Source organism: Cariama cristata, unplaced genomic scaffold, assembly GCF_000690535.1.
Source record: "Cariama cristata isolate BGI_N322 unplaced genomic scaffold, ASM69053v1 scaffold19733, whole genome shotgun sequence".
In the NCBI taxonomy this organism is placed as follows: domain Eukaryota; kingdom Metazoa; phylum Chordata; class Aves; order Cariamiformes; family Cariamidae; genus Cariama; species Cariama cristata.
The window spans coordinates 42,249-68,825 of NW_009609208.1; the positions used below are offsets into that span (position 1 = coordinate 42,249).

The 26,577-nt window shown below is 37.7% G+C and overlaps 1 protein-coding gene across 1 annotated transcript in view; it reads left to right on the forward strand.

The window, feature by feature from the left end:
• Nucleotides 1-26,577, forward strand: part of RALGAPA2 (Ral GTPase activating protein, alpha subunit 2 (catalytic)) — a gene marked incomplete at its 5' end in the record, with an annotated part of 75,154 nt that overhangs the window by 33,721 nt on the left and 14,856 nt on the right. The window contains 17 exon segments of the mRNA XM_009697471.1: nucleotides 478-575; nucleotides 2,569-2,659; nucleotides 2,824-3,000; nucleotides 5,246-5,439; nucleotides 5,933-6,031; nucleotides 6,281-6,436; nucleotides 17,528-17,656; nucleotides 19,102-19,230; nucleotides 20,489-20,547; nucleotides 20,844-20,952; nucleotides 21,516-21,626; nucleotides 21,985-22,053; nucleotides 22,225-22,362; nucleotides 22,876-23,059; nucleotides 24,799-25,501; nucleotides 25,503-25,565; nucleotides 25,880-25,951. Coding sequence (XP_009695773.1) covers nucleotides 478-575; nucleotides 2,569-2,659; nucleotides 2,824-3,000; nucleotides 5,246-5,439; nucleotides 5,933-6,031; nucleotides 6,281-6,436; nucleotides 17,528-17,656; nucleotides 19,102-19,230; nucleotides 20,489-20,547; nucleotides 20,844-20,952; nucleotides 21,516-21,626; nucleotides 21,985-22,053; nucleotides 22,225-22,362; nucleotides 22,876-23,059; nucleotides 24,799-25,501; nucleotides 25,503-25,565; nucleotides 25,880-25,951 — 2,581 coding nt within the window.

Below are 26,577 nucleotides of genomic sequence, written 5' to 3' on the forward strand. Positions count from 1 at the left end.
ATGAGACTTGTTCAGCCTCACAAATGCTGCTCTTACCTACTTTGGTTTCCAGCTCTGTTCTAAAGTGGTTTTTATTTCATTTTCTTAGTAAATACGTTGTTGGTATCCTGTGGAAAGAACTATTTTTAAGAAGTTACAGACCACAAATGCAGGATATGACCTTTTATAAAACAGGACAGTTAAAAATGAAACCTTTGAACGTGTGCATTGTGTATGTAGCTCTTAAACTTTATTTTTATCTGGCTTGCATTTAAATTTTGCATAGTCAAGCTAACAGTTCTACTTCTCTTCCTATTGTGTAAGTATGTTACGTGTCTGCAGGATTTTTCAAAACATCTTGTATTCCATTTTAATGTTGTATTACTTCACTTAACTATAACTATAAGAAGCATACAGGTAAGTGAACTGAAATTTTCATATGATGTACCTTGGTCCCACAGATGTCTGTATTTCTTGTTTACTTTTTAAAATTTCTAGGTAAAAAGGCTGGAAGTTCTCATAATTTAACTTCTTCAGACTCCAAATCAGTTCAGGAAAATAAGGGATATACAAAGAAGGAACATGAAGCTGAGCAAGTAAGACAAAATAGTGATTGTTGATAACATTCTAACAATGTTTTAGTTCTAATCAGATGCCTTTTAGTATTTAGAAGCTCTAGCAACTGAAAGTGTGAAAAACCATTCGTCACTTTTCTAGTATGGAGTCTGGAATTGAGCTGTAGCTGTTAGTTGTGCTATTTGGTGTGATCATTCTGGGTCTCCTGGTCTTGCCATTTGCTTATGTGGTTTTATATAATTGTCTATACTCTAGTTTTATACAAGACTTTTGTGGGTTTTTTATATTAAAGATAAGAAATTAATAACTTTTAAAATATAAATAATTCATGGCTATTACAGAGCTACAGTACACTGGAATAAATGTTTGATTGTTTGAAGTACTGGGGAAGATGATTTCCTTCAGCACAGTTTGTATCACCAGCCAGATATTGCAGATGTTTGTGTAAGTTAACATTAGGACAGGCAAGCTTCGTAAATTCTTAATGCAACTTTTGAATAAACAGTAGAAATAATAAATGCCTGGGGCTGATCATCTTTGTGGAAGTATAACTCAGTAGAGCATGGAGGACTTCAAGCTGAATGTCATCTCTGGACCTCGGCTCTCCCATACATCTAGACTTAAAGTACCATTAACACTTAGCTCTAGAAAGGAGAGGCAAGACATTTTCTGCAAAGTGCTTTCGTTAATTGCTTCAGGAATAACAAAGTGTCTCAAACAGAAAGGAAAACCTAGTCTGCTTTGCATTTTGAAGGGGAGGGGAGAGGGAGAGAAGTAAGCTCAGTAGTTGGGGGGAATTAAAAATTAACTTGGCTCCCCATTCTATTTTAGTGGCATGCATTATAAAATATTCACAAGCATATGCTGCTGGGCTGCTACCAGTATTGCACTTTCACCCTTTTCGCAAGTGGAAGCTGGGGTTTGACTATATATTCACTGCATAATTTGCTAATGCTGCCCTGTGAACCACTTTGACGTCATATCATAACCCAGTGAAATACTGTCATCACTGATTGCAAAGAGCCAGACTGACCAGAGAAGGGAGATCACTCTGCAGTCTATCGGGCAGCACAAGCAAACATGTGTTTCTTGGGAATGATTGTAAATTCTGTCCAGTTTAAGGAAGAAAAAAAATCTACAATGTCAGATAATATAATAATTTCTACAAGCCAGTTGTCTCTTTGGTGGCAATAATTTGCTTTCTCAGATATATGCAGAAATAAATTAATGTCTGGCCAGTGGATCAGAAACAACTTCAAGAAATTTATTTAAAAATAGTGATACTAATAATTGCAAATTGCAAATATCAAAATGGAAGTTCAGAAATGTTAAATGAATTGAGGAATTCTAGAGTAGAGATTCCTTCGGCAGTTAGATCTAGTATGTTGCTAGGCATAAGATGTTGGGACTTTTTGTTGTGTAATTGCAATAGAAAACACGATACTCTATTTTTCTAGCAGAAATTAAAGTGTTTGCTGTTATAGGTGACACGGACTTGCAAGAAATGTGAATTTGAAGGTGATCTGCCAGAAGTAAAGAAAAACACCTATCATTAGGGACAGGTCTAGAAGCAGAAAATTGTCTGAGGAGTTTTCAACCAGTAGGCTATAAATCCATTTGGCAAAGAAAGAGGAAGTAAAGATCAGGTGTCTTTGCATGGGTGGTTTTGCAACAGAATAATGCCCTGACATAAGAGATGACTACTAATTTCTTCCTGAAAGATTTTTTTGATACTTTTAAAAGTATTGAATGATTTCAGATTTGTGGAAGAACGTAAGTAGAAAGTCCTGCTTGTTGATATGAAAACTGATTTTAAGAAAGTGAGGATAAAGAATGAAATTGAAAGCGTGATGGTTTCCTTAAAACGTTTAAAGGTATTTGGGCAGTCTAAATATTCATGAAAATATATTGTCATTAATTTCTAATAATAGTGTGTATATCTCAAATTTGCTGAAATGTGATGTAAATCTCAAAACTGTAATAAACTGAGGTTAATTTTTTTTTTCTCTGAAGGTACTAGTGCGAAGAAGCAGTAGTACAGCTGAATTAGATTTGAAAGCAGATTTGCAGCAATCCCATGGAAATTATAGAGAGAGAGAAAAAAGTGAGTTCCAAGAAATACAGTATTTCTCTTAAGTGGAGCAACTGAAATCAGTGTCGTAATTTTGTCTTGTTACAGATAAATTAGATGCTTTTCTCATCATGCTTTGCTAATGTAGTTTTTAAAAACAAGGTTTGTGATCTGTATTAATCCCCTTCTTGCTTTAGGTGAAAGTGTTAGCAGCGACACATCCGTTGGCTATAATAATGAAGTAGAGATCACTCTTATCCCCTGGCAAGCTTCTGAAGAAGACCATGAAGTTAATGCGTCAGCAGATGTTTGTGTGGATCCTGATGCACCTCGCTGGCTTCAGCTTAGTCCTTCAGATACTGCAAATTTAACAGGTACTGTAGTTAATGGGTACTGTAGTCCAGAAAATACATTTACTGTTTTAGATTTTTATCTCAAAAAGGAGTTTATACAGTTGGATTTGCTTATAAAAAGTATGTTTCGTTTGGCATATATCACAAAGTTCCATTCATAATGTTAATTCAAAAATGAATTTTGAATGCCCAGAGTTTAAGGAATTTGGATAATCAAGTTGAAGCTGACATAGGTGTCAATAAATTGTGATCCAGAAAATGATCGTGCAGTTGAAAACAATTGGGTTGCTTACTGTGTCAAATTACTACTCATCAGCTGAGTTGTGATAGCTGATCCTTTGTGCTGTCTTGGCCTGCCCCAGTGTTCAAGTAAAGTAAATTAGTTTATATTTTAAATTAATAGGTTTTATTTCATAGCAGAATGGTCTAAGGAAATTCCTTAGTATATATTTTGACTGATAGGAAATAACTGGTTAATTCATGATCACTTCTCTCATCTTAATCCTGTTACCCTCCTGATTTATACTTCAAAGGACACAATGCCTATACTCCAGCAGCATGTGATAAATGGCATTCGCAGGAGAGTTAATTTGGAAGTAAAAATCCTTTACCTTCTAATTTTATTTATAGTATCTTTAACATAAACAACACTCATAAGTATATTGAAATATTTTGATTCTTTGCAATTTATAAAGGTACCTTCCCATCTAATAAGGTGAGTGAGCCAGAGATGTTATTTCAGTAACTTAATGCAGTAACATATGAAACTGTCTTACAGACTGTTTTTGCTAACAGATACAAAGTTTCAAGGAAATTTTTTCATATTCGCTTTTTCTTTCAAGTATCTCTAATAATGGCCCAACACACCTAGTTCAACAGTTCAGACTGCCATTGTACAAAAGGTAGCATATAAAACAGTGCATGGTAAGGATTAATATGTACGATAAATTCATTGCTTGCTTTATGTCTGTGATGCAAGACATTGCTCCTTTGTGTGTACAAAGAGAATTACATAAACTAACCTACCTGAAAGGTAATGTAGACTAAAAAGAAAAATGGGGTAACAAATACATGATTGCCCAACCAATGTGCCCTTACTGCATTGCTGGTTCTCACCCAAGTCACAAAACTTGGTTTTGCTGTAAAAACCTTTGTGGTGTAAGGCAAAAAAAAATACTGTGGTGCCACCACTGAACAGCATAGATGCAATTTCCCTGATGATAGATCTGTAGAAGATCTTGGTAATGTGCTTAATAAATAACATCTGTTTGAACAGTTTGTGAATTCATAATGCTACAACAAACAAAACAAAAAAAAATTCCCCAAAGCTTTTTTAAAAATAAATTCAAGCAAGCATAAGAACATCTAAAATGGCTTTTGTTTTACTAACCTTCTTTGGGTCCTGGGAGGACACAAGTTATTTCCCTCTGCCTGTATAGAGATTTCCTGCAACTTTCCTCAAAACATTGGCTACTGAGCACTGCAGGGTGCCACGCCAGACCATAGATCCGATTCTGCCTGCAGACAGACTGCCACACAGCTTTCCATGGTCTGACAGAAAATAATGTAACAGCTCTTGTCATTAAAATTTGCTCTTCCATATGTAATTTTTGTTTTACTGTTTAAGCATATTAATTCGATTATCTTGACAGTCTTCACAAAACCCTGCACTACTTCTCAGTTTGCATACTGCTATCTCAGGAACTGCTGCTGTATAAATGATAAGGTCTGAGCATATTCTTCATCACTAACAGTGCATACTTTTTAGTTCCTTTGTTCTGTTGCATTTCCAGGTCACTTTATACTGTGTGATCATAAAAAAGAAAGGACTTTTAGAAATAGAAATATTACCTGTAAAAGCCAGTTAATGATTGAATAAATCTCTCAGAGTACATGCATGTTCCATTTAACTGCATTTGCCTCCCTGGTCAAAAAAAAAAAAAAACAAAACACAAAAACAAACAAAAAAACCCAAACACAACCAAAAAAACCCCAATCAGCATGACCCTGAGTGAGGGCAGTCTGATATAAAGTGATCTATAGGTGTGTCATCTCTATGTGGAAGGCCCTTTAGCCTACATTTTCTGCCATTTTTTTCTTTGAATCATGTGCTAGCTTGAGCAGTGAAAAAGAGACATGATTGGTGGTAGAGAATACTTTTGAGATGGAAGATGGTTAGAAGGAGTAATGTTCCTATTTTATTGACCAAATTTATACTTCCACTGCATTTCTAATTCATGGAAATGGAACTTTTTTATATTTACAGACAGTAGTGAATTCCTTGCTGATGACTGCAGTATAATTGCTGGGGGAAGCCTTATCGGTTGGCATCCTGATTCTGCTGCTGTGTTATGGAGGAGGATCTTGGGAATTCTTGGGGATGTGAACAATATACAGTCACCTAAAATCCATGCAAAAGTCTTTGGGTATCTTTATGAGTTGTGGTATAAACTTGCTAAGGTATTGTATATGATGCTTACATCTAAAGATAATGATTTTTCTTTTGTTGTAAAAATTATTAGTAAATTTGATTTAGTATTAGTCTCTGGAACACAAGCATGAGATTTGGAGGATTCTGTCATAAAGAAAGCTAATCTTGCTTGATTTCCAGTAGGCATCCCCAATAGAGAATGTTCCTGTTCAATGACAAGAGGATTTGGATTAGTTAGTTTAAAAGGGGTGAGGAAACAGTAGCAAAGAAAATAAAGGAATAGAATACCGCAAATGTTGGTATTCGGTGTAAAAGCCCATGGTATCACCTAAAGTGGTAATATTTGCTTAGGCTGTGGGGTAGCACTATAGAACAAGCTTTCCTAGTAGTTTTGGCTTAAGTAGGAGCCTCTGTAGTGAGTGCCTTAAAGTAAATAAAATAAAATAAAAAAATAATAATATGAAATAAAGAGCATTAATGAAACAAGCTATCAGTTTTATTAACTCTCTTTTAAAAAATTAGATACGGGACAACCTAGCTATAAGTGTGGACAATCAGTCTACTCCCTCTCCTCCTGTCTTAATTCCTCCTCTCAGAATATTTGCATCATGGCTGTTCAAGGTGAGTTATTTCTAAAATTTTCACACCTTAGTATTTTTGTCTTGCATATGTTTATTTGTGTTATTTTTAATTTTTACAATTGCTGCTGGCTAAGAAGACACATATCCTCCAAAGGCTATTTGGACTCGAATCTGTTTTAATAAATATATGAAACAGATTTGCTTTATGGAAAATCTGCTGAAGATACAGTTTTACATTAGCTATCTACTAGGAAAAAGGTAATAATACAAGATTTTTGCTCTTTTTCAGGCAACCACCCTGCCAAATGAATATAAGGAAGGCAAACTGCAGGCATACAGGCTGATCTGTGCTATGATGACTAGGCGTCAAGATGTTCTGCCAAATTCTGATTTCCTGGTTCATTTTTATTTTGTGATGCACCTTGGCTTAACAAGTGAAGACCAGGTACACACTTTACTTGACAAAAAAAAAATTACATTTATTACTATGTGCTGATGGAAATGTCTGTATTTTCATATTTTAAGATCTGAAGCAGAGGGGAAGCAGTGCTTTGCAACAATTGTTGCATTAAATTATCCTGTATAGCCTAGTCTGTACCTCTCTTTAGACTACATAGTCCTAGCTTTCGCATTGCCCTCCCAGTTACAAATTTTTAAACAACAGCTACTTATTTATGACTTAACTGTCACAACAATGTCACAGACGCTTGTTGATATTTCTTTCTCGGTTTCTGGATGTTTCTGAGGAATAATCTGTGATGAATTTCTGTCCACCTGTATTGCACAGTTAGTAGCTGGGTCAAGATGGTCACATTAAAAATGTTCAAACACCCAGTTGATACTAAGTCTTGAGCTACAATATGTGTTTGACCAGTATGTTTAAACTCCGGTTCTGCCAAAGCGGGAGCCTTGTGTGTCCCAACAGCTCTACTGCGTTCCCATACAAGCTGAGGTGCTGTGAAGTCAGTGCTTCCAGAGCAGCCTCTGGAGTTGATCTGTTGTTCACATTATTTACAACTTCAGAGAGATAGCAGTTATTCCCAGCTTATGTTACAGATGTTTTTACCTTCTATCATGAGGTAAAATGCTTGACACTATCTTGGGCAAAGAAGGGGCTGCAAAGAGCTTTGTGTTAATTCATGAGCAGTGTCTGCTCTCAGAACACCCCTTTGAATGCCCTGTGCCATTGCTTGCAAGGTCATCCTCAAAAATTGGAATTAGTGTTGTCCGCGCCAGACTTTTTGCCTTCAAGATTAGTCTTTCAGGAGATGTTTGAAACTGTCATACCAGCTCTTTCTTAACTGGTCCAAAGGGTTATCTTATCACTGTAACCAAGAGGTGCTGCCAAAACATTCTGTTCCTGTGGATAAATGTTCGTTCTAGGTCCATGTGTCCTAGGTTGGCCTAAGTAATAAAGTATTCAGTGGGAAATGAGGGATGTCTCAGTCTGTTGAGATATAAGATTATTGGGCCATGGAAACAGGTGGAAATTACACATTACTTTATGGAAACTCATAAAAATGGTAAGAAATACTCTTTAGACAAAATAAGGAATATCTAAAAACATTGCCATGTTTTTAGAGCTGTAAGTTTTCTCCCTTAAAAGTAGTCTAATGAAAGCAATGGCTAGAGCTCAGCTGTGGATGCCAGCAGAGGGCACACAGAGCCCTTTGTAAATCCTGTAGTGGTTGTGCTGCTTCTCTGCGTTATTTCTGATGCCTGTAGTAAGTCAGTAGGAAGAGACTGGCACAGGTTTGGTTATTTTTGAGATGAAAGAGAGAAATAATGAACTGTTGCCAGACTCTTGCCCTCTGAATCTCAGTTCTCCTCCTGAAAAGTTAGAGAGTTTGGAAAATCTTCCTTTTAAATGGATAAGGGGGGGGTGGGCGGCGGGGGGAATAGAATCTTGTAGAAAAACCTAAGAGTCCTTTCTGCTGCTGACACTTAGAAAAAAACATAAGCATCTGCCATTTTTAACATACAAATCGGAGAAAATAAAAGTGTAGTGGGAACCTGCCCTTTTTGCCACTCTCAGTATGTTACTCGAGAGTAATGAATAGCTTGTTACTCTTTCTTCACTAATGCCATTCAGATTTCAGACAGTTTAACATGGCTTGGTGTACAGAGTAACTTCATTCCCCTACCGGAAAAAGACTGCGTGATAACACCCGCTATAATCAGAGCCCCTGAATTTAAAAAAACGAACAGCATTAGATCCTCTCACATAAAACACACAACTCAAGAAACTTTAAAGCCTGGTGTAGACCAGATTTAAAAAAAAAAAAAAACAACTCAAAAAAATAAAGACCTTTAAATCAGTACAGCAGCCACTGCCAACACAAGGCCATAGGGGTGGAAAATGTCAGTCAATTTTAAGACTTAAGTTGTTTTCATCTACACGTTTCCATGAAATTGCCAGCTTTTCAGAGGTGTTCAGCTGTCGTCAGTTCCTTTTTTCTAAGCTAAAATGTGCTCTATTTTTGGAAATCTGACTGCTTCCTGGAGAACGCATTCCTACATAGAAACTGGAAGATTTTTAAAATGTGGTGTCGATTGTTGTTAAACTCTTTCTCACCCTGTTTATTGCATTTTGGTGTTCATAACAGTTCCACAGATTTTAAGCCTCTTGCTTTGTTGCACATGGGATTTCAGTCCTTGTGCAGAAGTTAAAGAAGATGAAGTGAAAACTGCATAGTGAAGGCAGACCCCACGTTGCAGATCGTTCCAGGGTTTCCCAGATATTTTGCACGCTGCTGCTGCTCTGTTGTTCTTCCTTGCCCCACTCGGTTTCGCTTATTTTGCCTCTTGGTGGCACACTTGATCACAAGTTCTCTCTTGCGTTACTGCCTTTCCAGTTTTGCTTTCCTTAGCTGTGATACTGGTCCAGGTGTTGACTTATGGTGGTTTGGAGCTTAGATTCTCGTGCGACGTGTTGATATGAAGCACGATCCTTACACCTATTTCTGTATTTTCAATATGATTAGCGTCAAGATGCTTGATGGGTGTTCAGACTAGTGAGACAACTTGCATGCTCAGGGTAACATCTACTGTAACTACAGATGCAGAAGTACCTCCTGATGCATGCAAACAGTAGCAAAGTGTAAAGCGTGGGTTGCGAAGCACTTTGCTGTCGTAGGATCTGGCAGCTTCCTGTAAGAAACAGGATTATGTACAATGACCGTGACACAGTACCAGCACTGATCTTGTGATTTTTGGTATATGCTGTTAACTGATAAACTTCTTAAAACAAAGCATGCAATAGCTTGGGGCACAAGGATCACTGGAGCATGGAACTTGGTTCTTCGTAGCACTGCAGAATCTCCTCCTGCCAAAGTATGGTTTCTACGATTCAAGTTTTTGCATACCAAAATAAACTTTGATGCAGATTTTTTAGCACTGAGTGTTTTTGTTTGCTAAGTACAAGCATAAATTTCTCACTCTTAAGGAACATTAACAGGAGAAAGCAGGGGGAGCGGTCATGGAGAAATTTTCCTTCTGTATGACTAGTGCAACTTTAGAATTTGTGGGAAAAAGCAACAGAAAGGTAGACCAACTCCAGGAAATCACGTTGGCTACTTGAGAAGAGCTTTTAGGTAGCTACATAATTTTAAAAGATTACAGTCCAGTCAGAAACCTCTTTGACATGAATGTGAATATCAATATCTTAGTTAGCATCAGCAGTGTTTCTTTTTGAAATGTATTTCTCTTTCCACTCCTTCCTTAAGGATATAAGTATACAAAATTTCTACTGTATTGTGTAGATTTTGGTATTGATAGAAAAACAAAGTAATAAATTTTTTAATATAGCTATAAATTAATACAATATTATGCCCAGCAAGTGCAGCCTAACTTTGCAGACTTGTCTCATGGGGTGTATAAAAGAGCAATGTAAGGGTGTATTTTATAGAAAGCTCCCATGGCACTCTGAGTTCAAGATGTAGCAATTAGCTTAGCAGATCAGAAAGGAGATAGCGAGGTAATGAGCTGCTTCTAATTTGTCCATGTGGAAGTGTCTAACAATAAACACCTCTGTATGAAAAAGTGAACAATTCTCTGCAATGATTGCATCACCTTTTCAGGTGGGAGAAGTCATTGCATAAACGGCAGTACAGAGTAAGTCGCAGTCTGGTGTTGTAATTACTTCCAGCTTGCGAAGGGGCCTGAGGTCAGGGGGCAAGTGACCCCCATCCCCATCAGCGGGATGATGATTCTCCTCCTGTACCAGTCAAATCAGTGGGCATTTTTTGTGATGCTGTAGTGAGCCTGGATTTTTTCCTATGGTTTTTTTATGAATGAAGTTTGCTGAGGCTCACCACCTCCCCTCCCTGACCTCCTGTGTAAAGGAAGGTGAATTGGGACATTCTCTACCATGTCTTGGGGTAGTGGAGGTGGTTCACTTACGGTTGCTCCAATTCCTCCTCTAGATTATGGGAAATCATGAAATGTTCTTGGAGCGTGGTTTTTAGGATATGCCATGGGATAGCCTGTTGAAGTTTGGGTAGGCATAGCTGCCTTATGCTACTAGGGGAGACTGGTAGTTGAAAAACCCCCATTCCAGTGATTGCAAGTCTATGCATGTCTTTTGGACAATAAATACAGCTTTTTAAATTAAACTGAAGTCTAATACTGCAATGCACAAATTTTACAAATACCTGAACTGGGAAACGAAATGTATTTTATTATTGCTACTGGTTGCTTACTGTAGCAGTAGTTTTTGCTTCATGAACTTGAAAAATTCTGTAGGCATCTCCTTGCTCTGTAGCTTCCTTGTTTTTGCTGAAGAACAAAAGTACCAAAACACGATTCCAAAATGCTACTAACGCTATTCAACCCCTTCTTGGAAAAGCAACTATTGAGATAATTCTGATTCCTCAGTTCTGCTACTTTTGGTACTTAATTCTTTTAGATTACTGGTGTTTGTCTCCTAAAACTTCTGTAGATTTTTGTGATGCTGTCTTATTTCTGTCTAAATTTACACTCTTAGTTTGAGAAGAGAATGCAGTGCAAGTTAGGTGCTTACCTTGTAGTTACGCTCTAAAAGAAGAGGCAGGTTTTCAATATTTTTCAAGTTTCAAACCCCTAGCTGTTTTGTGTCTTTTTTTTTTTTTTTTGAAAGTCTGACCCTACTACCAGGGCTTTAGCATCAGTTAACGTGCTTGGTGTCACCTATTGACAACATGTGCCACCGTGGTTTTTCCCAGTAGTCAGAGGTTATCTGAGAAGTCAGCTACAGGTTAGTTACATTCCCAACTTTTGGAGTGAATTTTAACAAGTAAGTTTAATAAAAGTACAATTGTACTGGTGTGCCAGAGTATCTTTGGAACAGAGTGCTTATATATATAAGAAGATAGTAAGAAACATAATGAAAAGTATAAACTTCAGAAATTCTCTGGGGAAAGGACAACTAATAGACAAGGAAAGATGCTGATGGCTTTTTTTAGTTCAGTGATATTAAAGGCAGAATAAACTTTAAATGTAGAAGGAAAAGGAAAAAAAAGCCCAAATCCAAATGGGTGGACAGATGTCCTTGGTGATTAAATTTCAGCACATGCAGACTGGACTGCCCGCAGAAGGCAGCCCAGCTGTAGACAGAGAAGTTAACAGCTATGTTTTTAGTTCGATTCCTCTTAGTAGTGAAAGGATAACTTAGATGAAATACTCTATCAGTAAAGATGATGATATACTAATGTACGTTATACTTGTCTATAAGCCTGTTAAGTTCTTACTCCACAGTGAGGAGTGGTGTACAACTTCTACACTGCTCAGCTGTTAGTGCTGTTCACGGGGACACATATTAGCTGGGTAGAGCATTGTCTTCTAAAGGTACAATAAAAGAGCAGCTTTGCTTTTGTACATTGTGCAATAAGTACTTCTTGCCCGGATCTCTGCCTGATAATGTTGCACATGAGGACCTTAGTTGTACAGCGTTTCAGAAACCATAACACATTTTAGGTTCCTTTCCAGACTGCCATTTAAAAGAAAATAATCGTAATATAGTCTATTAAGGTTTAGATTCCCATATTTTAGTTTCTTGTGACTTTCTTCCAATGGCTACCATGGATTTTCTCCCTCTTTTAATCTCCCCCATATCTCACTTTCTGTAGAAAATTTGCCTGTGTGCCTCCATTATGTGCTTGATGAGTGCTTTGAAAAAGTGTTAACAGCCAGCATGTTTCCAGTAGAGACAAAAATACAGATGCCAAGGTCTCGCAGGAAATCCTGCATACCCCTCTGCTCACCCAGAGTAGGCTAAGTTGGAAGTGCTGGATAAAAACAGCTGCTAGGATTGACTGGAAGAAAGGGAGAACCAGGTAGTGCCATTTGTAGGAGCTGTGCCTTCTGGAACAGTATTGGTAGGTTTGTTTTCTGGTTTGTTGGGGTTTGGGTTTTTTTGGTAACACTTTTGCTCTTTCTAAATTGCTTCCATCCTACCCAAATTTCTGTTTCATAGTCAGTGTTCTGTCTGTCTCTTCTGTATTACTAGCAGTGTCTTTCTGGAGTGCTTGCTGCTTGTAAGCTTCTCTGTGAGGATCTTCTGAACTCTGTCCAGAATAAAAGTAGAGTTTCTGAAATAGAGGCAACATCCCCTTCCTTCTATTTTGCTCGCACCTTTTCTTCCACCTCTCCAGTCATGGCTGTAGCTTTGGGATCTCCTGAAGTAAGTTTATTTGTTAACGTGCCCCTCCAACACAATGCTGTTTGATCATCCATCATCCTTAGCTCTCTGCTTGACTTCCCCCTTTCCCTCTACTAATTTTAACTGGGCTGCGTCTTCAGGATCCTTCCTTTTCCTACTGTGTGCAATTGTGCTCCTCTGCTCCAGAGGTGTTTTACTTCAAGTTCTTGCTTAGCTTTTATCTCTATCTTTTAAGCAAGGTTACATGATAAATTCTGAGAGTGACTGTTTTAAGCAGGTCAAGGTTTAATGAATTTGCTGGTTTTTAGGATGTTCTAATAAAAATGAGCAAAACAATCCCTTATACTCTGCATGTGTTCCTCTATCTTGAAAACTGATACAGCACGCAGGTGAGAGTGAAAACTGTTAAGAGTGCTGCTAATTGCCACCTAAGGCAGAGGACCTGCCTTCCTGCTGCGCACTGCAGGGACCTCCTTTACGTGCCCTCTCAGAGGTGTGCTCATCTTCCCATCCCTAAAACCACCTTCCCTCTATGTGGTTAACCTTGTGCTCTGTGGGTGGTTTAGCACTGCCGTGTGTGTTTCTTGCAGTCAGAGACTTCGAAGCGGTCCTGCCACAGGCATTTGGGAGAAACCAGTATGGTGACACAAAGTCATCTCGACGTTTCAAGCAGTGCCATGGACTAGTAACCATGTTCTTGGTATCCGTACCTCTGTACCTGTAGCAAATGGGTATTCAGCTATTTCCTTCTTGGTGGGCATGAACTTAAAATATTTCTTCCAATTTGAAGCGTCTCCTTAATCCCAGTGGTCTCCTAGATTGTGAAAATATCAAACATACTCTGAAATGGGAGAAACTTTAAAAATTCTGTTTGCTTCATACGTTTGGCTGATCTCTGTTAATAGGGCATCTGAGCACCTCTCTGTCTGCACAAGGGCTTTGGGGTGGGGATTTTTGTTATTAATAGGACTGTAAAAGAGAGAGCTTTGTGATGTAGTTTAGAGGGGAAGGAGCAATTACCAGCAGGTGACTTATACAGTAATCTCTCATCTTTAGCACTTGTGAATAACCTTATCCATGATTTATAAATACAATGTTATTCTGGGGTTTAATATCTCTCCTTATTGCATTGGGTCTCAAGATACTTTAGCAAATACAACATTTTTGAGATTAGATTTAAATGACAGATTGAAATAGATTTTTCTGACAAGCTGATCCTGTGCTTTCTGAGGATGTCAAAGTACTTCATAAATTTTTATTGGAACTTAATTTTTGACAAGTTAACTCTTACCTAAAATGTAACGATAGCTAGGAGAACTTGGAATAAGCAAATGGAAGCATTTGTTCCTTTAAAATAAAAAAATGAAGGATTTACCACTTAAGTCTTGTGTAAATTAATAATCTTTCCCGTGCTGTAAATTTAAGCTCCTAATGAGGTGTGTCTCAGTGAAGAACAGAGTGAACTTTAAGTGAAAAATCCATGTTGTTCCTGTTGAGGGACAATTGGAAACGTGATGAAGGCAGATGGCAGGCTATTTGGTTACACCTGTAATCTGCAAAAGCTTGAACAAAAATTAGGTGAAGAATATTTTTAATTGAACTTTCAGTGAACTTATAATTTTTTTTCACTTAGTGGATATTTATGACCTTATTTCATTACTGGATTAACCTATATTGAAATATTATGCCATTTATAGGGTTAATGCATTTGCAAAGGACGTGCATGTGATTGCCCCTTTCTCTCCCCTCCTCCCCATTTTTAACACTACAGAGCATCATTTTGAATTGAAATAGTCCATAATGGTCCTTTTTTCACTTTTCTTTAACAACATGAACACTAAATTATAGCTGTGCAATTATGTAAACAATGGAAATGCTTCCAGAATGAATACTTCCTTTTAAATTTTCATTTTGTGTAATTGCTGAAAGGTTTGGAGCCATAATAAACCAAAATTATTTTACACATTTATCGTTCTAAAGGTCAATTATGAAAGAAGTAAAGAAACAACACTGTGCAGAATGAGTAAACCAATTTCTATTGCCATCACCATATGTTTTTCTTATTGCTTGTGTTTTTCCAGTTACTGTGTACATAGCATTCAATTAAAGTGATTCATTTACTAGGCTGTAAGCTGCTGAACAGAGTTTACATTTATAGAACAGCGCTTTGAAGGGAAGGAAACAACTTGCCTCTGTTTGAATTACCTGATTTTTGCCATATCACTGATAGGACATATGTTCTCACTTGGTCGCTTTCTCATAAGCCCAAATCTTCTGATAAGCTTGCAATGCTACTGAATTACTGCATGAAATCACGCTTTTCTTGTTAGCTGCGTTGTGCATGAAAGTGTGCTAATTGGGAAATGGGAGAAAAACTGTCAAATTTTACCTGTAAGTGCCTTCCTGGGGTGTGGTTTCTTTCCAGTCTGTTCTGTTTGGAGTAAGCTCGACTAGAACAACAATGTTATAGGCAGGACGTATTCTGCCTCATATTAATTTCAGTGAAGTCACTCAAACTATGACAAATTTGTACTGAAATGCCTGAGATGAAAAATGGCAGTGGAAACTAATGGAAAGTGAGGCTTAACATGTTTTCGTTTGGGCTTTTATGCACTTGTACGTTGTTATTTTTAACGGTTCTCTGTGTTGTATGACTGCCGCATATGATCTGTGCTGTGAATTCATCAGCTTGAAGGTACGTAACAAAAAAGAAAAATTGAGGATTGTTTCATTAGCTTTTCAAAATAATTTTTTCAGAAGTTTCTTAGTATGAAAAATAATTTTTTTTTTCTTTTTTTCACGGTAGTACATCTCATGAACAGAAAGTAGATCCATGCAACCACATTCTTACAGCTTTTGGAGTGTGTACGTTGTCACAGCATTGTATTAGTTATGCTGTGCTGTAAACTCATAGGTATTAATATAGTAAAGTAATGGTTTTGCAGCTACTTTTTTTATCCTCATTTTCTAAGTGTTCTCTCCAGTGACCATAGTTAAGAGCCGATGAAGCCGAGCGATATCATTACAGTGGTATTTAACAGATGGGATTGATGGAGTGAGGACTGGAGTTAACGCAGTTGTTTGTAGCAGGTCTTTGTACTTCCGATGTTCTGTTACCTTTCAGGCCAGGTTAGCACAGGCTCTTTTATTGTGGCATATGTCAACAGAAGTGTACTCCCATCTGCTGCTCTATAGTTTGATGCCCAATTATTCAGAGACCAAACACATCACAGTACCTGGCTCTGTTCGTGATTACAGGTGCGTTGTGTTGTGAGGAGCCCGGTGCATTAATCAGACCCTTAATTATAAAAAGGTGGGTCTTTTGTTCTGCTCTGAGTGTGAGTTTACTACCCACTTTATGAGCTGCTGCATCCATCTGCTCCCTCTTTTTGAATGTTTGCATTGACTGATATTGACTTTAAAATGTATCAAAGGAAGTGATTAAAACTAGTTTAAACATTAACTTGAGTGGCATTTTAGCTTATTCAGGAAAGTGAAAGCATTATCTGCTACTATGTTAAAAACTAATATTATTTATTTAAAATGTATAACACAGTTATTTCATAGGATGATACTGCTGTAAATACTTAGTGGAACACTAAATAGGTTCTGTCCAGGTGTTTAGCAGTGCTTTGAGAAAATACTAGTGGTGTTAAAGCATATCTTCATATAGAGAAAAATGAGTTTGACTTTTTTAGCTTCTGATGTAGAAACTGAGCGTATGGACACGTTCGGGGACTAAATTTAAGTTCAAGCCTTCTTTAACACATCGTAAAACCAGTGAAGATGGACATTGAAAATGGTTTTCCTTTGCAACTTTTCGTTGAAATTTTATTGAAATGAAGAATAATTTCCTACTCAATATAGAAATAGTTTTATCTAATTCTTCAGCAAATGTAATGTTGCAGGTAAGGATTATATGGATTTTGTGCCTAACTTTAAACCTGCTGAAACCTTGTGGGAAGGAAATCTTAACTCAAATACAGGAACTTTGCTCTGATTTGGAGACTGGGAAGAACCAAAATGTGGAAGGATTAAAGTTGAAACGCTTGTCTTGAATGTGCTCTGTGTCACAGGGTAATGATAAGAGTGAAGCTGTGGTTGGTGGTCTATTCTTACACATATAGTGCTGCCTCTCAAAACAAAAAAAAAAAACCCTTCTGTTCCTTCAAAAGTTCAGCAAAACTCTTTTTTTCCCCAAGGCTTATCTATATTTGCTGTCTTAATTATTTAGAAGAAGAGTGACTTAGAATAATCTAGTTAACATAGATTTATCTGTGTTACCATGCTGTGTATGATCACTTCTTGCATTTGACATCACTATGTTTCTCAACTAGTCCAGAATAGCTAAAAAACCCTGTATGTGCTGGAATAGCCTAAGTAGTAAGCCACCTACTCTCAGTTACTGTCTTGAGCAACTTCAGGGCAAAGGCGGCAGTCATTTGTGTCATCTCGTGTTTTTATGGCTACAGAATCTTCAGTAATGTGATTTTAGGAAATACCTCATTTGGAGTGTTGTAATGCTTCCTCTTAAATTGATTAATAGTTTGCATGTTTTGAATCCAAAGTCTTATTTAACAGGAGAACAGTTATGCTTAGACACGAAAAGACATGGGCGCTTGTGTGTTTTTTTTTTTTTTTTAAACAAGAATTCAAGAGTACAGATATTACCAAAATACAAAATGCACTTTTCCTACTAAATACATCTGCAGCAGAAAGTAGTGGTTGTTAGGTGACAGCTGGTTATACATAGAGCTGTGTGGCGCTCTGAATTATCACCTTGATTAGTGTGGAGCTGGTGAAATGCAAAGTTAAATCTTCTCAAAATTTCCTTTTTGGTTTTGGACCTTTTTTTTTTTTTTCCCTTATTTCTTCTCAAACAGGTAACTTCTCTTTCAGGATATCTTAAATACTGTCATAAAGCACTGCCCACCTTGGTTTTTCTTCCTGGGCTTACCTGGCTTTACAATGCTGATAGGAGACTTCATTACAGCGGCGGCCAGGGTTCTGAGCACAGACATGCTGGAGGTGAGTATGGCAATGCCCGGTGCCTTGTCCCCCGAGAGCATGGGCTTGCTAACGAGGTTGGGATATCTCGACTCTAACAGGTGTTGGCTCATTAGTGCAACGTGAAACAGGGCTCTTGGGGCAGATACCATGGCAGCTGATGTGTGAAATTGTGGGATAAGGTGACATACTAGTATTGCAAAAGTGTTTCATCCAAATGCCAAAGTGTGAGAAATCATATCCTCACTAATACTGCAGCACGCCTGTGCGCTAAAAGCAGGACTTGGATTTCAGAATCTCATTAGTTTTTTTCTGTGGGCAAATACTGAAAATATGGAACTCTTTTGGCAATGCAGAATTTCTTACTAAATATCAACACTAGTAGAAATATGACTCTAAATGATTAAATTAGTGAAGGATAAGTAAAATAGCAAATCAATGATGGGGTGCCAAAATAAGGGTGAAGGTCTGGCAGTCCTGGGAAAGACAGGAGAGCTTTGTTGTACATGAAACCCCATTTCAGGGGAGACCTTTCTGTCCATTTTGGCCAAGTGCTTTTGCTGCTGCTCTTGACATTTGTGTGGCTGAGCGGGTGGCCCTGCACAGGGACACAGCCCTCTTGTATTTCAGCAGAACTGAAACAGTGAGCCTAGCTACATTTTTTCCATCATCCCTCAAAGAATTTACAGCCATTAATTTTCTGACATCTCTTTAGAAAAAAATCTGATCAGCCTGATCATCCAAAACTTAAAGTGCCAATAAGAAACAAATACTCAACTTTCCGTGGGGACAAAAAAAACCCCAACCCAACGCCACCTTCCATTTCTCCTACAAGCATAAAACTTAGCGTGCATTGCGTTTTCGACATTACGCAAGATTATATAGCAGCAGTTAATGCATTTATGGCTTATACCATGTTGCTTTTGATGGTTTTATTGAAGTAAGAATCTCTCTACACATTTTTATCATGTATACAGTCAGGTTGAGTGCATTGTGCTGTCCTTTGTGTCACACAATCAGCTAATGGTAGTGCTGGATTAGTGCTTAAAACTTTCACTCAACTTTTCTTTAGGTGGTTCTGTACTTTTTTTATTGACACTAAATCACTGATAGCTAGATTGTGTAGCGACAGAGGAGATATTGAAAATGTAGAATATGCTTAGGGTATGCATAGGCCAGGTCCCTGCTGGAGGAGAAGCTTGGCCTCAGAAAAAGGGCAGAGCAACACAGCAGCAAAAAGCACGAGCAGGTAAGTGTGCATTAGTCACGGCTTTAATGCAGTTTTTGCTGCAGTTGTAAAGGAAAAGCTACCTGGGCAGGTTCCTCAGGACGCTTTAAATGTTGCACTGTGAACACAGCACACTTAATATTTATGGTGATACACACTAGCCTCATAGTTTGTCATTTTCATAACTTTATGAAGGGGTTTTTTAAATGAATATTTTTGCTTACTTTTCCTTCATTAGGCTCCCCGTTCAGAAGCTCACACCATCCTTGGTTCTCTTGTTTGCTTTCCAAATATCTACCAAGAAATCCCACTGTTGCGGCCCATTTCAGAAGCCGGTGAGATCATTGCGGGAACTGCAGATGTGAAGGTAAAGTCATGTTTCATTAACAAATCCTTAGATAACCTAACATATTTTTACTATTCAGTGACTTCATTGTTACTGTATGTTTTTGTTTAAAAAATAAACCCCTCCTCTTCCTCAAAACCCCACATATGCACAAGTTATATGTTCTTATTTGATAAGCATTGCTTTGCTTAACATGTACCAAAAAATTAACAAAGCTTAGATACTGCAAATTACATTTTACTTTCAAGGCGAGTGAACTGGCTATGATCAAATGCCATGTTTTCCAGCCCGATGCCAGTCAGGTCAATTCATTAAATGATGTTGGTGGTATTATTTAAAGTGTCCGTTCATTCTATCTGTGTATTAGCTTGTCCTGTGAGAGATGTGGGGTGTACATAAGGGGAGATTTTTTTTTTTTTTTTGCCTTATTGATATTATGGTAAAATCTTAAGAAAATTCCACTATTAGAACCATCATCTTATGTGAATGGTTTTTCCCTGAGAATTAATTTCAGTGGTATACCATGAGATATGAGTTCCTTTGTGGGATGGAAAGCTTTGTAATTTAATGACCTTCACCACAATAATCTTGTAGGGGAAAAATCACACATACCCTCCCCCAAAGACCCGACAAAGGTGACCTGGAATATCACTTGCAGGTGAAACCTGCCAAAATGATTGCCCTCATGCAAGCCTCTGTTGCTTTTTGGTAAACTAGAGGTACCACAGTGATCCACTGCACAAAGCTAGGCATAGCTGGGGAGGAATCTTCGACTTCCTCATGCAGCCTGAGAAAGTAGAACCGGAGAGAATTCAAAACCCTTAGCACGCTTGGCTCCCGTTCTTGCTTTCTTCATCAGGCCTCGGGGAGTCATTGGAGGTCTGTTCAAACAGTCTCCATTTTAAGTGTCTTTTCTGTACTAAAAATACACTGAATTTTTCATAACGTGGCTTGCTTAACACCTGAACACTGTATTGGAAAGTGATCACCACTCATCGTTAGCAAATACCCGTCAACTCTGAAAATGAACTGATTTCCATCTTGCTGCCTGTACATGGTTTTTAGGTGGATTAGATTTATCCACAAGGACCTTTATATTTTACAACCTGAGTTGTAATCAGTATTTCTCCCTTGACAAAGTAAAATTGGCATGAGATAAAAATGCTTTAAGAATAGACTGAGAATTAAAGTTATTTCACTTGTAACTATGTCAAAATTAAACAACTTTAAAGTAGATGTATGAAAAAGATGCTTATTCTAATTTATCTTATTATTTTAGTGTTACCTCATAAATATTTTATTGAAGAATGCTACGGAGGAGCCAAGTGAAGCTGCAAGGTAAAATACTGAATAAAAGAAATGGGAAAAGGGGGTTGTCTTTCTTGCTACTTATTGTTGGTGCTTGTACAGCTGAGTTGTTACTACTGCCTTGTGGTTTGATCCTATTTTTACATGAGTTCTTCACTTTAGCCCTATTAAGATGAGGGCCACTCTGCGCCATGAAGGTGTTAACCTGTTGTGTGAGAGGGGAAAAAAGAGATTGCATCTTTGTGCATTTCTTTCTTCTTTTTCTTTCCACCCCCTAAATATTCTTCTACAACTTCTGACAAAACCACTTTTTTTTAAAAAAAAAGATGCATAGCCATTTGTGGCCTTGGAGTTTGGATCTGTGAAGAACTAACACAGTGCACAAACCACCCCCAAGTGAAGGAAGCAATCAATGTCATAGGTGTGACACTGAAGGTAATACTATGACAGTTTCTGTAATTAATAAGTATTGTGTTTTAAAAAAAAAAAGTATTTTTAAATAGTTGCTGATTTTATGGAGCACAGTCTGCTGATTAGTCTTTTCATTGCTTAAAGCACTGACAGGGTGCTGCTTAACACACAACTGCTCGGGTCTTTTTGCATAGTGTTGGTGATACGGTATTAGCCATCTTCAAAAAGCTGTCTCCCAGTTCTGAACCTTGGAGTGTAATTAGTAGCTCATTATGTTCAGTGAGCATGGTTCAGAGTATATGCACAGTTCTTCAGTGGGGCCAAGGTCATATCCTATACAAAAGTGCAAAATATTTGCAAAAATAGCATATGATTTTGTACCTTACATCCCTTTCCACAGCAGACCGGGTTACAGTTACATAGATAATGTCAGGCCTGCTGTTTCCTAATACTGACAATATGATTTTGCAACATTTACATTTTTTATTGTTTGTATAGATACAAAATAATTTAAAATGTAGAAAAATTAATGCATTGTATTGTAGCTGGATATTTTATTTGGCTTTTAATCACCTTTTCTCTTCCAGTTTTCTAATAAACTTGTAGCTCAGGTAGCCTGTGATGTTCTTCAGCTGCTAGTTTCTTACTGGCAGAAGCTTCAGAAGTACGAATCTTCTCTGTCCAGAAAAATCACTGAAGTACGTCAGTTTCTTTAAAATATTTGTATGGAAATCATGTGCAAAGTTGTTGTAATTCCTTCATTCCTTACTTGAGTAACTGTGACTTTATATTAACTTTTTCTTTCTTCTGCAATTATTGTTAGGAGATATACTTGCTGTAGTCCTAGGACCAGTGTACTACTCTTATTTGCAGTGATTTATTTCCAAAATGATCAGTAAATCTTTTTGTTTCACTTGGACGTTGATTTACAAGGGCAGTTAGATGCTTCTAAGAGAATTTAACCTTTTTCATACCCTGTTCAAATAAAGTTCATGCTCTGTCTTTATAGCAAAAGAAGTTAAATGTCTTTCTGGAATCTTGTTTATTTTAATGCAGATCCTTGTGGCCACTATTGCATTTCTTTTGCCGAGTGCTGAATACTCCTCTGTAGAAGCAGATAAAAAGGTACGTCACTGAAAAGAGCAGTCTCCATTCTTTCTTTGTGCTGTTTGAGACAGTTATTAAATGAACTTGCTTTGAAATAGAGTTGTATTTTAAACTTTCAAACTCATACCTTTAAGTTTGGATGAATTTTATAAAATGTATCTAAATACCATGTTACATGTTTTTGTTTAGTTTATAGTTTCACTGCTACTTTGCTTGTTGGATTGGTGTATGGCATTACCCATGAAAATGTTACTGGAACCGGTGTCTGCCGGTGTTCTTGAAGATCAGCATGCATCCAAAGCTCCTTTACTGGACTATATTTACAGAGTGAGTATGAGGAGTGAACGTGATTTGTTGTGTCTAGATGTTTAAAGATGCCTTTTACAGGTCCTGTTAGACTTAGAAGCATTTCTAGCAAACTGTAGAAAATCATGAATTGCAGTGTGGGCAGAAATTGTACAAGTGAGAAGTTAAGAATGCAAAATGTTAAGTTGATAAGATCAGACGTGTAAAGCAGACAGAGGATGGTGAAGAGAGAAAGGTAAAATGCTTAAAACAACGAACAAGGGAAAATAATCTTTGGAGAAACACTTGAATTATTTGAAATGGGCTGTTAAAATACAAAGTAAGTCCTAAAGCGAACTGTTAAAGTACAAAATAAGTGCTGACGAAGAGTGTTATTTCAAAAATGCTGTATTTAGACACAGATAGCTTTTTGTAGCGTGTCCTGCCTTTCACAATGTGAAAATTATGGTGGGTCACTCCTCATTGAATGTGTTTAAGTGGGTACTGTAATGTAGACTGTATCACTTCTTCAGTGTCATCCTTATCTACTTGCAGGTTCTGCACTGTTGTGTGAATGGTTCCAGCACGTATACGCAGCAAAGCCATTACGTGCTGAGTCTGGCGGATCTCTCGTCCAGTGATTACGACCCATTTTTGCCGCTGGGGAATGTCAAGAGCTCTGAGCCAGCCCAGTGCCACTCCTCCATGGATTTGGGCAACCTGCTCACTGTTGCTGAAGGTAAGAAAGCTCACAGAGCATGATGAGGACCAGTATGTCAACGTGCAGCATCTAGGAAATAAAGCTCTCCAGGTTACATCTCTTCCTTGAAAATGTGCTTCTCCTTACTGCGCATGGCAGCTATTCCTTGAAAACTGGGCAGCACCCTTTTTTAATGAATTTAGGTTGCCTCTGTAATAGGATGTTTGAGTTTGTTGCTGACATTGCTCTTTATGAAGATCACAGGAGAAGGAAAATGACACTAAGGTGCTGTACAGTGAGAATTTGTACAGAGATAGGATAGACCAAGAAGCTGGTTTTGTCTTTAGTACTACTTACAATTTAGTATATAGAGTTAAATTCAACAAATAAGATAAGCCCCAAGTGAAACTTCTTCCAGAAGCACGCAGCTGCCTTTCTTGATTTTTTCAGTAGAAATTACTCCATTGTCATAGATAATTTGCCTGTTCTGAGTGATTTGAGAAGAACACGTACAATTTGGACCGGATTCTGCAGCTGCATAAATACGCCATTCCTAAAAAACACAATCTACCTGTATCTAAAGTGAAAAGAGATTATTTGGATCTAGGTACATTATGTTACTAACTTTTTAAAGTCAACTTAAAAGTATACATCCAAACATATGCAATAATTTATCTCTAAGTGATTTATCATAGAGAGCATCTTTATTTCAAACACCTGTTAAAACTAACCTTTAAAACAATGGCTATTCAACTATGAATTGTGTCTGGTTTAAGTAATTTCAGGTATTAATATGCATTAACGTATTTCTGCAGAAGAATCAAAAGTACAGATGCCATATGAAGTTGTGTGAGATAGTATTGGATTGGCAGTGATGCTTTAAAATAGTATTTTCAGGTTTTGATACTGTACTATTTTTCAGTCCTACAGCTTATTTTCTTTTTGTGTATGTACTTTTAGTTTTAACAAAAAGGTTAAAAACATTAAATTCTATGCAGATTTCTTACTGAGTAGGACACGTGAATAGCAGAAATATAGTTACATGTTGGGTACATTTGTTGTTTTAGGTAGAACAAGATGTTTCTCATCTTGGATCTGTTGGTGCCCTACAAGTTCTTTAGCTTGCTTGCTTTTGAAAAAGATTAATTCAGAGATGTACTAGTTAGGGTATTCAAGAAAAGAGTAAAGAGCCTTTTTTATGAGAGGAGGCTTGGAGAATTTTGGCTTTTTGGGGCTGAAAAGGGATATACCTGTGGTTTAAAAATACGTTAGAAGGTATAAATACCAAGACCTTGTGCAACAAACTTTACCACCATGCTGCTAAAGATTGAAAAACAGTAGTTTTCAGTTACATCTCTGGTTTACCTTTGCTTCTTGTGCCCTGTCTGTCTCTCACTCTGATTGCTGTGGGAATGACTGTGGGAATACAGGCGGTAAGGAGAAACACCTTAACCTGCCTGATGAAACTGTAGTGACAGCAGGCGTTGTAGGATAGCTGTGCAGGGTAGGATAGCTGTGCAGGACTTTTTTTTGCATGTTGTGTGGAGACCTGGATGTCACAGGAGGCTAAATGTCAAAGAACGTGTGGTAAAATAAAATAAAAATGTGTCACAGGTAGAATTTCTTGGAAAGTGGTTGCAAATAGTTTCTTGAACAGGAAGGATTAGGAGGACAACTAAGGCGAGCTTCTGAAATGTGACAGAAATTCGCAGATGCTCTTTTTTAATTGCCTCTTGCTACTCTGATTGGTCTATTATCTTTTCATTGTATCGTTTTAGAAAAAAGGAGGAGGAATTTGGAATTGATACCTTTAACGGCACGGATGGTTATGACTCACCTGGTGAATCACCTGAGCCACTACCCGCTCAGCGGAGGCCCTGCCATTCTCCACAGTCTCCTTAGCGAGAACCATGACAACTCCTACGTGGAGTCCTCCGAACTGTCCTCAGAAGTCTTCCGGAGTCCCAATCTGCAGCTTTTCGTGTTTAATGACAGTACTCTCATATCTTACCTCCAAATCCCTGCAGAGAAGAAGACAGATACTGAGCCAGCAGCAGCTCCCTCGGACGTAAGGGTAATTGTCAGAGATATCTCAGGGAAGTACTCTTGGGATGGCAGAATATTGTACGGGCCTTTGGAGGGCTGCCTTCCGCGGCAGAGCTCAACGAACACATTTGTGACCTTGGGCAACCCTGAGCACCACTTCATTTCCCAGAAAGACATTTCTCAGGTGGAAGAAGGAGAAGACGCTCTTGACCAGTTGCTGGAAAAGATTGGTAGCACCAGTCCTGAATGCCTTTTACATCCCCAGCGAAAGCTGAATGAGCCATCACCGCCACCTTTTGGTATGAGCTATGACCAAGAGAATGCAATCACCGAAGCCCTGATGAGGCAGAGCGCCCAGGAAAAAGAGCATATATTTAAATGCAGCTCGGACTTTGGTATGAAGGTGGCCTGTCAAGAAGAACCACGTCCTGCTGAAAAAATCCTTTTATTTCTGTCGGTTGTTGCTGAATGACTTGGGAATGAACTCCTGGGACAGAAGGTAGGAAGAGAGAATTCAGAACATGTGTACGGTACTCCTGCTCTTCTCGCTTCTACCCCAAAACATGTACACATTTAAGAAAGTGAGAATTCTATAGCTGAGTCGTAGTCGGAGCATACTTTTGAACTTTTACATATACCTGCTTTGGTGATTATTTTAAATAGACATCTGCAGATTATTTATAATAATAATTAAAAAAAAATTAATCGGGCTAGTATGATTCCCTTCTCATAGATATTTGAATGAAAAAAATACTGTGTCTGTACTGTGTTGCATTTTCCTTCAAATCTTTTTTTTTTTTTTACTATTTATAGAAAAAGCTTTCATCTTCTTAAGAAAAATTCAAAATTACTGCGAGAACTGAAAAATCTGGATTCCCGCCAATGGTAGGTAATGTTTACTAACCACACAATTCCTAAGGTTAGCATTTCCAAAGAAAGAATAAGTGTATCACCAAATCCAAAAATTCAGTAAAATTGCTCGTGCTAGCAATACAAATATTTGTATCAAAAATGGATTGTTTGTTTCTAAAGAGTTCTGGAGCCTAAATGGACAAGCTATTTTCACTGCCACTGTATATATGGAATTCAAAATCAGTAGCAAATAATGAGACACAGCAACCTATTTCCTGTTTTCTTTAATTGAGAGGGAAGGGAAGAAGTTCCAGCATTTTTTTGTGACCTTGGCTCAACTCACACAAAAGACTACTTTCTGCCAGATGATCCCTACATCAAGAGCAGTATTTTAAGGGGTAATCTCCATACAACTCCTCTACAGCCAGGTAGTGGCAGAGTAGAGTTCTGAATATTATATTTTTATTTTTCATTATTTGACATACAGCTATTTGAAAAACGTCTGCAGAATTGCAGAGTTCTGATTTTCTTGTATCCTGACAATTTTCATACCAAATCCACTCAGCTTGTTTTCAAAGAAGCCAGCTGTCACTGTCAGGCTTGTAAAACTCAACTCAGGATCTGAAAGTCAATAATGTTTTTTCTTTCTCGTATCTCAT